The 13,052-nt window shown below is 41.7% G+C and overlaps 1 protein-coding gene across 1 annotated transcript in view; it reads right to left on the bottom strand.

The window, feature by feature from the left end:
- Nucleotides 1-3,154: 3,154 nt before the first annotated feature.
- Nucleotides 3,155-13,052, bottom strand: part of Akap6 (A-kinase anchoring protein 6) — a 348,238-nt gene continuing 338,340 nt past the window's right edge. The window contains exon 12 of the mRNA XM_035445579.1: nt 3,155-6,526. Within this exon, the coding sequence (XP_035301470.1) occupies nt 3,155-6,526 (3,372 nt within the window). The remainder of the gene's footprint in view (nt 6,527-13,052) is intronic.

The raw sequence follows: 13,052 nt of genomic DNA on the forward strand, positions 1-13,052 counted from the left end.
GTTAACTTTTTACATGGCAGAATTTATCCAGCCTGAAGTTTAGGGTTAAACCATTCATCAGAGATCACAGGCTTAGGATGAGGATTATGAAGAAATAACTGTCAGAATACAGCAAAAAGATTAGTGCAAAGTACATCTCTTAGGCAGGTCCTAGGAGGCATTCCAGACATACACTGTGTGCTTCCTCCAAATTAGGCAGAAAGAACTGGATCTATCCAGTTACCTTGCCTTTGATGTGATTTGCTATAACTGACCTCTCTATTTTTACAGAAATGCAACACACAAATGGATCCAGTGAAAAGCCCAGCAGTGTGCCTGGAAATAAGCACAAATGCACACACCGTTGGGCCACACTAAATCTTCTCAAATGGGTTCAGAGGTTTTTAATTTGAACATAGGAAATCAAAATAAATTTGAAAACTCTTCGAAAAGAATTTGTTCTAGTTGCAAACGACATGCATGGCTCTAAGTCATAGGAATTATAGTCATTTCACCATCTGAGAATTTATTTCTGGGAAAAGAGCTCCAGCAAATTGACTTTGGTGCATTGTGTTGTCCTCAAACAAAGAAGAGCCCATCTAATGGCCCTCAAATGGCTTTTTAAAAGAAGAGCTTTTGCTGTTTCGGACTCTGTAGGAAGAAGAATGATAACAAACACACTTATTCCAATGAAAGGTGTCATAATTCCCAGTACCTGTCCTACACATCCTGACACAAGTGTTGAAAGCTGAGCAGCATTTTCGGACTGGGTAACTTCTCAGGTGACAGTATTTGGACTCTATATGAAAGTTCACACCCAATGCTAGCAACTAGTCCCGAAACCATGCTCCAAGGTGTTTAACATAATACTGCACACACACACACACACACACACACACACACACACACACACACACACACACACACACGTGCAGCACACACACGTGCACACACACACCCTCAAAAGTGGATAGGAGCAACATATGGCTATTGCCATCGCTCTAGGCTGATAACAAGTCACTTGGGGGTGATGTCAGTTCTGCAGAAGTAAAATCTGGCTGCTTTTCCCTTTGCCCACAATAGAGCCCTGCGTGGGGTGCAACAGAACCCTGCTGATGGGCAGGCAAGCCTTTGAGAGTTTTCATACTGTCTATGCTTGTAAAATGTGACAATTACACAGATCCATCAGCACCTTCACTTCCCTCCAGTCAAAAAGTGGAATTGCTCATCATTTACGTTTCATTTCAATTCCATTTCTCTATGTGATGGAGAGAAGAGTCTCCCAGAGGATGAAACAGGGAGAATGCATTCCAGAGGCTTCTCCAGGGCCAGAGCTTTCTCTGCTCCTGATCTCAGCACGGCTGGTGACTCGAGGGTCACAGTCACAGGGTGGCACACTCAGAGTGCTGTTGCTTTCAAGCCTTTATCCTTTTTTCAGAAAACAAAATCAGCCAGGCTCTCCGGGGCCTTCAGCAGAGGCGGGCAGAGCCCGCATCCAATCAGTTCTAATAGAACTTGCTCTGAAGCAGCTTATCGAATCCCAGTTACTTTCCCTTAATGGTCAGTTTTACTGCATACTGATGGAGAATGTGATTATAGGGTGGGCACAGCTCACAGAAAACACATTTCTCTCTCTCTCTCTCTCCCACTTTTGTTCTCACCCACAGCCAATTGTAAATAGAATCTGAAATAGGAAATTAGTGAAGCTACATTAGTAAGTAGGATGGCTTTCTTCAGTTTTGCATACCGAGTTTATTTTTAGGGTATATATATGGTATAGATTGCCCCCCTCGCTCCCCATTCTAGCAGCTCTACACAGAATCACACATTTTAATGAGCTTAGGGCACAGGTGTTGCAGGAAAAAAAAATAATGATGTTTGCCATTCATCTTTCAAATTAAATAATGTGTTTTTAAATAGTAACTTTTTTCATAATACATTATGGGAACAACATTTATCTGTCACATTTTAAAAGATGTATTTGTAATAAATGTAAATTACTTTTAGAAAATCAGTAATTAGGCTCATCAAAAAATAAACAATCTGCCACAAAAAAGATAATCTTTAGCATAGTTAAGTATAATAACTGTTATTTGAATAAGTTAACAAATTAGGGTAGATTGCTTCTGTAATTCATTTCCTATAGCACGAGTTTAGGTTACGCATTAGGCTTCTGCAGTGGGGGTGGAGGTGGCACCATGCACCTCACACTTTGGTGCAATACAACTCTCACATTTGAAATCTAAATTTCTCTTTAAACTTGATAGAGGAGGTACATTCATCATTGAGGCTTAGAAATAGGAAATAACAAAATCTTTGTGTCACTTTCAGAGCCATATCACCATCTCAGAATAATCAATCAATAGCTGTCTTATTAAATATGAAAAGTAGAATGACTTTCTTAAAAAAATGATGGCAATCAGCCTGTCACCTTCAGGCAAAATTCAAAAATTCTGTTTTATCAAGACTCCATTAAGTTGTCACATATTCTTCCAGTATTTGTGTTCTGTACCTGTCCTCAATCTGTGTGTGTATAAATAAGGGGATCTTCTTTTATATCAACTTTCCCCTCCTGTTAGAATTCTTAGGCATGGATTAGGAGCTGTGACAGCACAGCCTTCCTCAAGAAAATGAGTGAGATGGTAGATATGTTAGGTAGAAGCATAAAGGGAAAGCTCATGTCCAGAGACACAATCGTCAGTCCAATCCTTGTTCATCAGCAGGCAGGTCCAAGTAGGAGCTCAAGTAAGGAATCTTAAAATGATCAGGCATGACTGCGACTTGGATAGTATTTTTCTCCCCCAGTGGAAGAGTTTGAAGCCCTAAATTGATCAGCTGTTTCCTCAGATATTGAATTGCTCTTGACAAAATGATAAAATAAATATAATGTCACATAAAATGTCACCAGTTTTCCCCTTTTGCTTTTCACAGTTAATTTTGATGTTGTAAGCATTTCTACTTAATGTCTTATTCAGATATGTATGCGTCATGACTGGTCATTCCGACTAGTCTTCTATAGTGGTTCTATTAATGCAAACTCATATACACACACACACACACACACACACACACACACACACACACACACACACACACACAAACACACACACACATGCCACAAGTACTTATACATACCTTTCAATGAAATGATTTCCATGCTTGGGGGCATTACATTCTATCTATGCATGTTTCTATGTCGATCTTCATGAAAGCTTACAAGCGTTTCTTTACAGGTTAAAGTTTGCGGGCTGGGATACAGCATAGCCTTGACTTTTGGCTGTTTAGCATTCAGTGGGCGAGCTTGAATTTTTGATTTGGCTGAAACAGCGTTATTTTCTTCTGGTTCACCTTGGTTTCTTGAGATTCCATCTTTACTGGCCTGTCCTGAAGGAGTAGTTAGCTCTGAGATCTCTGCACAGCCCTGGGATGTTTGGGTCGCATCACCTACTTCCTTTCTATTGTCAGCTCCTCTCTGAGGGGAAGGTTCTGAAAGAGCTACCATGTCTGTCTCATCCAGTGAGGAAGCAGCATCATTAACCATAGGAGAGCTTGCTGTCACTTGTGTTGGCATAGCAGCTTCATCGGGAACTGCTGGTTCATTTGGAAGGGCACCGGAGAAACAGGCTTTTTCATCAACAAGGTCATCTTCAACACAAGCTTCAAAGAAGCATTCAATGTCTTCCTTGTCATCTAAGCTAAAGTCCACAGATTCCGGTGGCAATGGGGTGCTGCTCTTCTCATCTATGTAATTGGTGACCTCCCCACAATCACTGTCATGGGACGAAAGAGATAAGTAGGAATAAAAGTCCCCCTTTCTTAAGTGCATGGGCCGGTGAGAATGTTCTAACACTTTCTCCTTAATTTGTGTTAATGAAGTGGGAGCGGCTACCTCACTTTCAGGTTGTGACTTACTTTTCAGGGCTGTTGATGCCATGTCAATGATTTCCTTAACAAAGTCATGTACTGAACAGTCTTCAGCATCTTTTTGATGGAAAACATCTGGCTGGCAGTTGCAACAGGAAGTGCTGTTGCTGATAGAAGCACTTTCCTCTGTCTCATTTTGTTGGAGTAGGCAGCAACCCACAGATTTGCTAGCCCCACTTGGTACATCATTAGACAAAGATTTTAGTCCATCACTGTCTTGTCTGCTTCCATCTCTGGTTTCTAACAGCAGTTCTGGGCAGGAGTTCTCAACAGGTGTGCAGTGGGCACTTTGATTTTCAGAATAGTGGAGATTTGGGCCTATCTGTGGAAGATGTCTATCATTTGGGGGACCAAGTTCCTTTCTAGCAACATTTGAACCATCTGAAGCATCCGTTAATGCTTTACACTCACTATGCTTGGATTCAGAACTCTTTTTCACATTTAAACCAGGGTTCTCTGATGGTTCTGAAATTCCATTCAGCTTCTCCTTTTGTCTTTCTGGAATACTCTCAATATTGCCATTTTCCATGTCAGCCACATGTGGATCTTTAGTGACTTCATAAGTATTTTTCTTGTTTTCACCTCCTGTCCCCAAGTCGTGAGTTCTGGGTGAATTCTTACCATTTCCATTGTTTTCAGAGAGACATTTGATGGAGCCATTAAGAAGGGCCTCAATGTTCAGGGTATCTGAGGAGTTGATCTTCTCACTTCGACCTCCATCTTTATTGCCCTTTATTTCATCAGTGACACCACATCGTTTCTTTTCTCTTGTCAGGGAAAATTTTGGTCTTATCCAAGTCTGCAGTTCATTCTTTATGTAGTCCAGCCCAGATATCAGGTGGCTTTCTTCATAAATTTCATCATCTGTTGCAATACTAGAGTCGTCATCCTCATCTTTGAGGCATAGCTCTTCTTCAGTCAAGGTGAGAGTGGAGCTGGACAGGAGGTCACTGTCGTCTTCATCATCAGTGCAAGCAGAGGTACAAGAGACATTAACAATCATACTAACATTGACGTCACTTTCATCAGCCACCGAGCGATTCAGGCGCTTCCTGAATGATGCATTGGATTCTGGGATCTTGTTTTTGTGTAACACAATATCCTCCGAACAAAGGGAGAGCTCATCACTGCTACTCAGTTCTGTAAGAGAGGCTGCTGAATCTTCATTGATAGAAGATGCAACATCCAATGACATCTGGCCAGTAAAGGACATCTTTTGGGAGCTGCTTTGGAGAGTGACATCAGAAACACTCCGCTTTATCTTTTGCTCCGAGGGGCTCTGGATATTCTCCAGGCGATTCAGGAGGTCTAATGTCCTCTTGCTCAGCTCACCCACTGAGCCACTGCTCACACTTATGTCCCCAGAGCTGTGACAGCTAAAAAGATCTTCATTGCTCTTATAGGATGTCAACCAACTTTCCAAAGAAGTACTTCGCTGGAGGCTGTCACTGCCATTTTTAAAGATACCTAACCCAAACAAATCACCCCCTGGAGAAAGGGACTCTATAGATGAGCTACGAGATAAAAGGGAGAGCTGTCGGGCATTCTGAATGCCTGTGAGTGTCTTCTCTTTGTCACTACTTTTATAGGAGCTGCGACCTATTTCATGGGGTGCACTTGCCAAAACCCTTTCATGGGGCAGCGCATCTGTTTGTAACTCTGAAGCCTGATGTTTAGATTTGCAGGATTTTTTATCAAAATAAAAGCCACAAAGAAGGGGATCATCCACATGTGCCTTGTCACTTTGTGACTGTTTCATTATCATTGGTAACTTGAGTTTTGAGCCTTGGAGGTATGAGTAATCATAAAATGTAAACACATCATGTTTTCCTTGTAATTCTTCTCCTACACAATCAGTGGTATGTTTGGGAACACTGTTTAAATCTCCAGCTTTTCCATTTACACAACCCACTGATGAGATGGATGACTGAGAGGTATTTGGAAGCTTATTGCATTCCTCCTCATCTTTAAATTTTTGCTTTAACACGTTGACTGCATCTCCTCCCATTTGTGGGTCCAGATGTTCAGTTTCAAGGTTACTTGGAGATCCATCTACCACACTGAGCAAACACATTTCAGAGTTGGTAGGCATTTCATTGTCTCCTTCACTGACAATTCCACTCTCACTGCTTGAATTCTGGCTCATGTCTCCACTGTGACATGGGCAAGGCCTCACCAAACTGGAGCCCCCTAAAAGATCTGGCAACGATTTTGTAGACGAAAATGAAGAATCCTTACTGAGGCTCTTAGTTAAAACACTAGGCTGTGCTGTGCCTGTCAGCTTTGGACTGCTTTTCAGAAATGGAGTGGGGCTGTCCTTGTGGAGTGTAACGTTGTGAAGACTGTACACTTGGTAAATGTGCGGGCTGGAAGGTACCTCGATGCTTGAGGTATACTGGGACCCTCCAAAGTCACCTGCTTCCTCCTCATAACCAGGATCCTGGTGGTGTGTCTCTTCAAGCTTCACTGAGGGTATGATAGACTCTGGGTCTTGATCCAGATCATTAGATTCTTCATGCAGACTAATTAGCTTGTTACTTATATCTGTTTCATCCCACTCTAAGGCATCTTCACTCATTCCATTTAGGTCCATCAAGCCAGGATCGATCACATTCAAAGTCTCCTGTGTAAAATGGAGGTGGGGGAGAAGAGAGGGAAGGAGGGAGAGAAAGAATTAGAGAACTTAAGTGGGGAACTTTTATCTATTTTAAACCGCTTGGAAGTCAGAAAATAAAACTGAAGCCAGGTTGGGAGGTAGCAGCATCAGGGGCTCTGCTCCTCCTTGAAATAATATCCAAACACTGTGGGGACAGCTTTTCTATCAACGACGACTGTCCCTGAGGCATTAGCACACACATTCAAATGTAAGAACAGTATACTACTATCGCATTATCATTTATGGAGTTAGCCATTTCCTGTTGATCGTACTACATTTTAAATCTTAGTTTGGGTTGATTATTGCAACTTGAATATGAAATGTGTCACACAGGCTTGTGTTTCAATAGCGTGGTTCCCATCTGATGGCACTATTTTGGGAGTTTCTGCAGATCTTTGTGGGTAAGATTTAACCGGAAGAAATATATCACTTGAAGTGGGTCCTAGGGAGGATCTTGTCTCTGCTCCTTTCTCTGCTACTTCCTCACAGCGTAGCAAACAATGATCTTATGCCACATGCCCAAGGACATGGGGACAAGTGAGCATGAATGGGACTCTCGGAAACCATGCACCAAAAGAAATCCCCCTTCCCCAAAAGTATTTAAGTTAAATATTTTAGTAGTGTTATTTGAAAGTGACTAAAGCAGCTAAAAGTTGTCTGCTACAAAGATACCTTGCCTACAATCTACAGCCTCAGAGAAACTAGAACTCTCTTCCAGAAACAGATGGAAGCAGATGCAGAAACCCACAACTAATCAATGGGCCAAGCTCCTGGAGTACAATCAAAGTGAGGGAGGAGCAATAATATGAATAAAGGAGTCAACACCATGATGGGGAAACCCACAGAATCAGCTGACCCGAGCCAGTGAGAGATCACTGACTCTGGTCTTTCAAACGGGGAACCTGTATAAGACTGAACTAGACTCCCATACTATAGGTGACAATGGTGCGGTTGGGACAATGTATGAGGCCACTGGCAGTGGGTCCAAGATCTAACAGTAATGCACAAACTAACTTAGAGGAGTCCATTCTATATGGAGAGATACCTTGCTCGGCCTAGACATAGGGAGGTTGGGACGTGGAGAGGTGCTTTGGTCCTGCCTCACAGAAATGATAGGACAGACTTAGTAGACTTCCTAGGGGAGGTCTTACCCTCTCTGAGGAGCAGATGGGAGGTGAGGTGGGAGAGGGGGAATGGGGACAGCAGGAGGAGAGGAGTGAGGGGGAACAGGGACTGGAATGTAAAAAGTAAATTAATTAACGAAGAAGAAGGAGGAGGAGGAGGAGTAGAAGGAGAAGGAGAAGGAGAAGGCTGAACAAGACAGTAAGCAAGACTGATGCATGGCCTCTTCCTTCAGCTTATTAAAAAATAAAAGGAGCTTGAGATAAAGATACCCTTTGTTAAAAAAAAAAACACCAGCCAAACGCAAGCCACAGTGTGCCAGGGGCAGCAAGGCAGGCAGGCTAGAGAGAAGGGGCTCCCATGTGCCTTACAGCCCCTTAAAACCCTATCACACATCATCCTGACCTCACCTTGACCATGCCCTGACAGGTGTGGTCAGGCACACCTGTAGCCAGCTTCTAGCAGGTGTGGCTTACACTGTCCCCTACATCAATGCCTGCCTTGAGTTTCTACATTGGCTTCCCTCAATGATAAACTGTAACTGGGACATGCAACCCAATAAACCTTTCCCCCCCAAACAAAACAAAACAAATGTCTGCTACATGAAGGTTAAAGAGAAGAGTCCATGAATTTCCTTAGGGTACATTTATCCTCATGCTCACTCATTTCCTGAGTTTGTAGTAATACTGTCTGTAGCTATGTATCCTAACCTTCTTGCCTCAATTTCTGGGTGCTCCACTTTAAGTCCCATTTACCTGGGACCTAGAGCAGAGTATAAACCTTCCTTTTCTTTCTTTTCTGGCCTCTGCCTCCTGTTAGACCCAAGACGAGCAACACCCACATCTTCCTGAGTTTTCCAGGGCAGCTCCTTAGTCATTGTTTCTTATTCATTCTTTCTGTGTGAGAGAGATTTCACTTTGACTTTTGATAACCATCACTATTAGTCCCAACTATGCTTCTTACAGGTAAAATCTTCCAGTCCCACATGAAAACTATCTAGACAGTTTTCTGACCCCCAGTGATGCCATAGCCCAGATGCCCTTATGCTGCTTTCTGCCTGCCTTCATGAGAACTCAATATTTTCTTGGACATTTTACCATTATTTGTATAAAACTTACTGCACCTTAGGATATAGCAGTTAAATGGGCTCCTTCAGCAACCTCACTTGTTATCCAGTTTTCTGGTAATACTGTGGAGGCAAGGAAGGTGACAGATGCACTGTGGGCCCTGACAACTTCCCCTGCCATAAAAAAGAGCATTCTCCATTCCATTTATGCATGCTGAGGAGACAGGTAACTGGATATGACTCTACCGCTAGCAGACTAGTTGATGGCCTGACTCTTCTCGCCAGCTTCATTTCCTTGTACAAGTTAGTTAAACTTTCTGAGCATCAATATCATCATGTATAAAATAGATACAGCTCTATGGATCTTTCAAAATCATTCATTGGAGGAAATGTGAAATAATTATAAGTTCCCAGGGAAGCAGTCAATATTTGGTATCTAACTCTTACCATGTGTAGAATTGCTCATAAGCTCTTTGCCTCTTCTTTAGCTATCTCCTTCTCACTATTCCTTCCAATTTGCTCTTAAAAACAATTCATGATCTAATAGATAAGGAGGGGGCAATTGCTTTAACAAGCCAGGGGTTTCTCATTATAAGTCAGATTAAATCAACTGTCTGACTGAGAAACAGTGCTTTTATTCTTCAGTAGTAGGAAGAAAACCTCACCTGGAGGATACTCAAGCATATTCTTGAGGTCTCAGTCCTTGCTACAACTAATAGCTAAAGGATGGCACACAAACACAGTAAGGGTAAACCATCTGTTAGTGTTTTGTTATACTGGATGTGGAAGTGATTCTCTGTATAACCCGACTTAGTTTAAAATAGTCCTGTTACAAGATAAACATTAATTAGAAGATATTTAAATCTTTTCTAAAAGATATCTTTCCTGCTGCCAATGTTCTAGCAGTTAATCTAGTACAAGGCCAGTTATCACAGCCTCTTAGATACCCGTTCACTGTGATGAATTTCTATTACAATTTCTGTTTATTCTTTGCTTACTGATAAAGGAAAGGACTAATGACCAGTCTGTATAGCTAGTGAATGTTAAACTCTTCAGAGGTAGGAGCAATCAATCAGTCTACTTAAATAGTATATTAATTTCAAACACTATCTTGCCTGACACAGTACCAACAGTGCTGATAAATAATTAAAGTAGGCTTTCAGAGGAGCTCTTTGTTACTCTGCTCAACTCTTACATGTGACAGCAGAGGCTTGTCCAACAGGGTCTCAGTCCTGGGGACTCAATTGGAGATGCAAGCATTGTGCCATCTTATGCCAGGAGCAAAACCTAAGTGATGCATGCAGCTCAACCTGTCTGGGGACACGGTTATGGGCAGATACCGCTTTATGGCTTTACAGACTCACACCTGTGAAAGGACAGACCTCCACAGTACCTGAAGGAGAGGATCAAAAGCAAATGAGGTAAAATATTTCCATGGGAAAGGATTAAACTTGGTCTATGATTTTTGCCTTAGCTCTTGTCCTTTAAATTTTCCTAAAATGTCTATCTATGTATCATACTTCCAGGGGAATAGCTGACCAGATCTTCTTGGAAATCACTCACGTTACAATTAAACAGCTTCCATCTTAAAGAAGCCTTCATTCAGCCTCACCCACCCATTTCCTTTTATGCTAACCTTGATAGATACTTTCACTTCCTCTTCCCTTTCCTTCTCTGTTCTTGTTCTTCTGTAAGGTTGAGATCTCCTCCCTCTTGCCCAGTATTTCATATTCTATAGAAATGGTTCACCTCCATGGCTATGATATTAACTGCTAAACCTTTCCGCAGACTACAGGACCCACAGCATCTTGGGATCATTGTAATGCTCCCCACTCCCTACACTCTGGTTCTGTGAATATCCATTAGAATGTTCTGAAGGAAAAAAAGACATACTGCAGATGACAAAGACCCCCTCTTAGCATATGGCTTCCCTGGTCCTTTTCTTTCCCTCTCTAGACAAGCCCCCTGAATGCCTAAAATCCTGAAAACAGAGCTTTGATGAGCTAAGTCCTCCATCTTCTTCACGGCCAACTTTGCATAAGCCAGTTTCTTTCCCAGAAACCTTGGACTCTATATTAGCCTTCATGAGGACCTCAATTCCAGTAACACCTTCCAGTTTTGTCTTAAGTTCTGTAGTATTTTAAATAAAAGTCTTCATTTCCTTGGGTTTTAGTCTAAACCATAAAATACACCCTCAGGGCAAGAAGGAAGTGAAAATATCCAAGAGGAAGGGTATGGGGGTATTTTACAACTAACAGTTGCCTTTTGAGCAACTGCTGGGGGCTGGGGAAGCAGGGCATACACATAGACAGACACAACTTGTCTTCTTGGTGACAGTTCAACATAGTCAATAATTCTCAAACTAATTAAATATTTGACTTTTTTATTATTGCAATTTGTAAAGAAATTGCTCAGCGGAGGCATGGAGCTGCCAACGGTGAACCAAAAAGCACAGCATCAAAACAGAGGCTTTCTGCAGAAAAAAAAAAAAAAAAAAAAAAAAAACACCATCACTAAAGACATCTGCAATATGTGTCCTCCTGTAGAGGGAAGGTGGCAGCAAACAAGAAAGCACTGCCAACAGGAGCCGTGTGCCCTTTCTTCCTAAAATGGATGCTTCAGAAATGTGGATTTCCCGAAACTCACAAAAATTAAAAGTTCCCTGTCAGCGGAGGAGCCTCCTTGACTGTGCCCTGAGCTGTCAGTCTCTGGATCCTGCTCCCCTGGTGGTTAAATCCCAGACAGGAGCTCAAGAAGCTCCTCCTGACTCCCTCTCTCCCCAGGGATTCCAGCAAGGTAGGTGGGACATCATTTGCAACCAGCCAGGGACCCCTATTGCCCTCAGACACCTCACAGTGCCCACAAGACCTGCAGAATTGGGGAGGAAATCCCCATTAAGATTATTTAAGTCTACTTATATTATAATAAAATAAATGTAAATAAGGCTTTAAAAGAAAAAGAAATTGCTCAGCACCTTAGAAAAGATGTACATATTCCCATACTTGATAAACTGGCAAGTTCAAATAGATTCAAACCAAAATCTAAGAGCTTTTGAATAGAGCCAATGGATAGTGAGTAGTAAATGAGGAACCAATGGAAAGCATGCCACTGTGGAAATAAATGATACAAATTAATTCAGGTATGGCCTTTCATTCACACATTTCTTCAGTTAGGTTTTAGCGAGGAAAAGGAGAGGAGGTTCCAGAGAGGTGAGGTACTAAGGGGAATTGTCCTCCAGATGAGAGACTTAGCATCCACAGCAACACAGAGGAGCCCCCAAGTGGGGCCCAGGAGACAAACAAGGTTCCTTCCTTTAGGTTCATCAAGGGAAGGGGAGTGCTTGTTTAAGTGAGAACGTAGGCTATATTAATCCATGCTTTAAGTTTGTTATACTTCCTCTGTGTGGTTAAGTTGGTCCCAGTTAATGTGTGACCCACACTACTTGGAAAAGGTAGAGGAGCAGGGCATTATGGAGGACTTATACTGTGTGGCAGGAACCACTCTTTCTTTGGGGAGAGGAGGAGGACTAGGCTAATGTTTGACAGTGAGACACAACAGCACAGGCTGCCTGCAATCCTTGGATGCAGGGAAACTGCTTTGTATGTTCTTGCCATGTATGTTCTTGTCAGGCCTCCATGTTTAGAGACTAATTACCTGGGAGGTCTGTTTCCCTGTCAGTGTGACTGACAATTTTGTCCTAAATCAGAGTGCTATATTCTATGTATCTTCTCAAGAAACAAATGGAATTAATTGGTGATAGCTTAGGTTATTATTTTTATTCTCTAAATAAGGTTATTTAAATTAGCATAATATATAAAAAGAAAGTAAAGGAGCTTGAAGCAGTGAAAACAAAAGAATCAAGATTCTAATCAAGTAGTCAATGTCTATCTTATCTATGTATCAATGCCCTCTGCATCATACGGCTTTATTGAGTTAGGTCTCACAGAATTGCTCTTCTAGGATTTCCTTAAAAATTTCGTGTTTAATGTTTCACATTTAGGAAGAAAAACACAGAAACATTACCTCAAGCAAGATGCCACCTGAGAGTATAGTCCTGTCAAATATTTCTGTTATAATTAAAATTATGACTTCCAGTTCCTTAATCTGGTGGTCTTCTTTCTCTAGATATATAATTGCTTTATTGATAGTGATCGGATTATGTGTAAATATTCACTAATTTGTCAATAATTTTTTATTTAGAAAAAAAATTTTGTGTTTATAAATAGGAGGTACCCTTAAACGAACTGGTACAGGAGACCAATTCCTGATCATAACACCAGTAGCATAGACACTGAGATCAAAAAT

The sequence above is a fragment of the Cricetulus griseus genome, chromosome 5 (assembly GCF_003668045.3).
Source record: "Cricetulus griseus strain 17A/GY chromosome 5, alternate assembly CriGri-PICRH-1.0, whole genome shotgun sequence".
Taxonomy (NCBI): domain Eukaryota; kingdom Metazoa; phylum Chordata; class Mammalia; order Rodentia; family Cricetidae; genus Cricetulus; species Cricetulus griseus.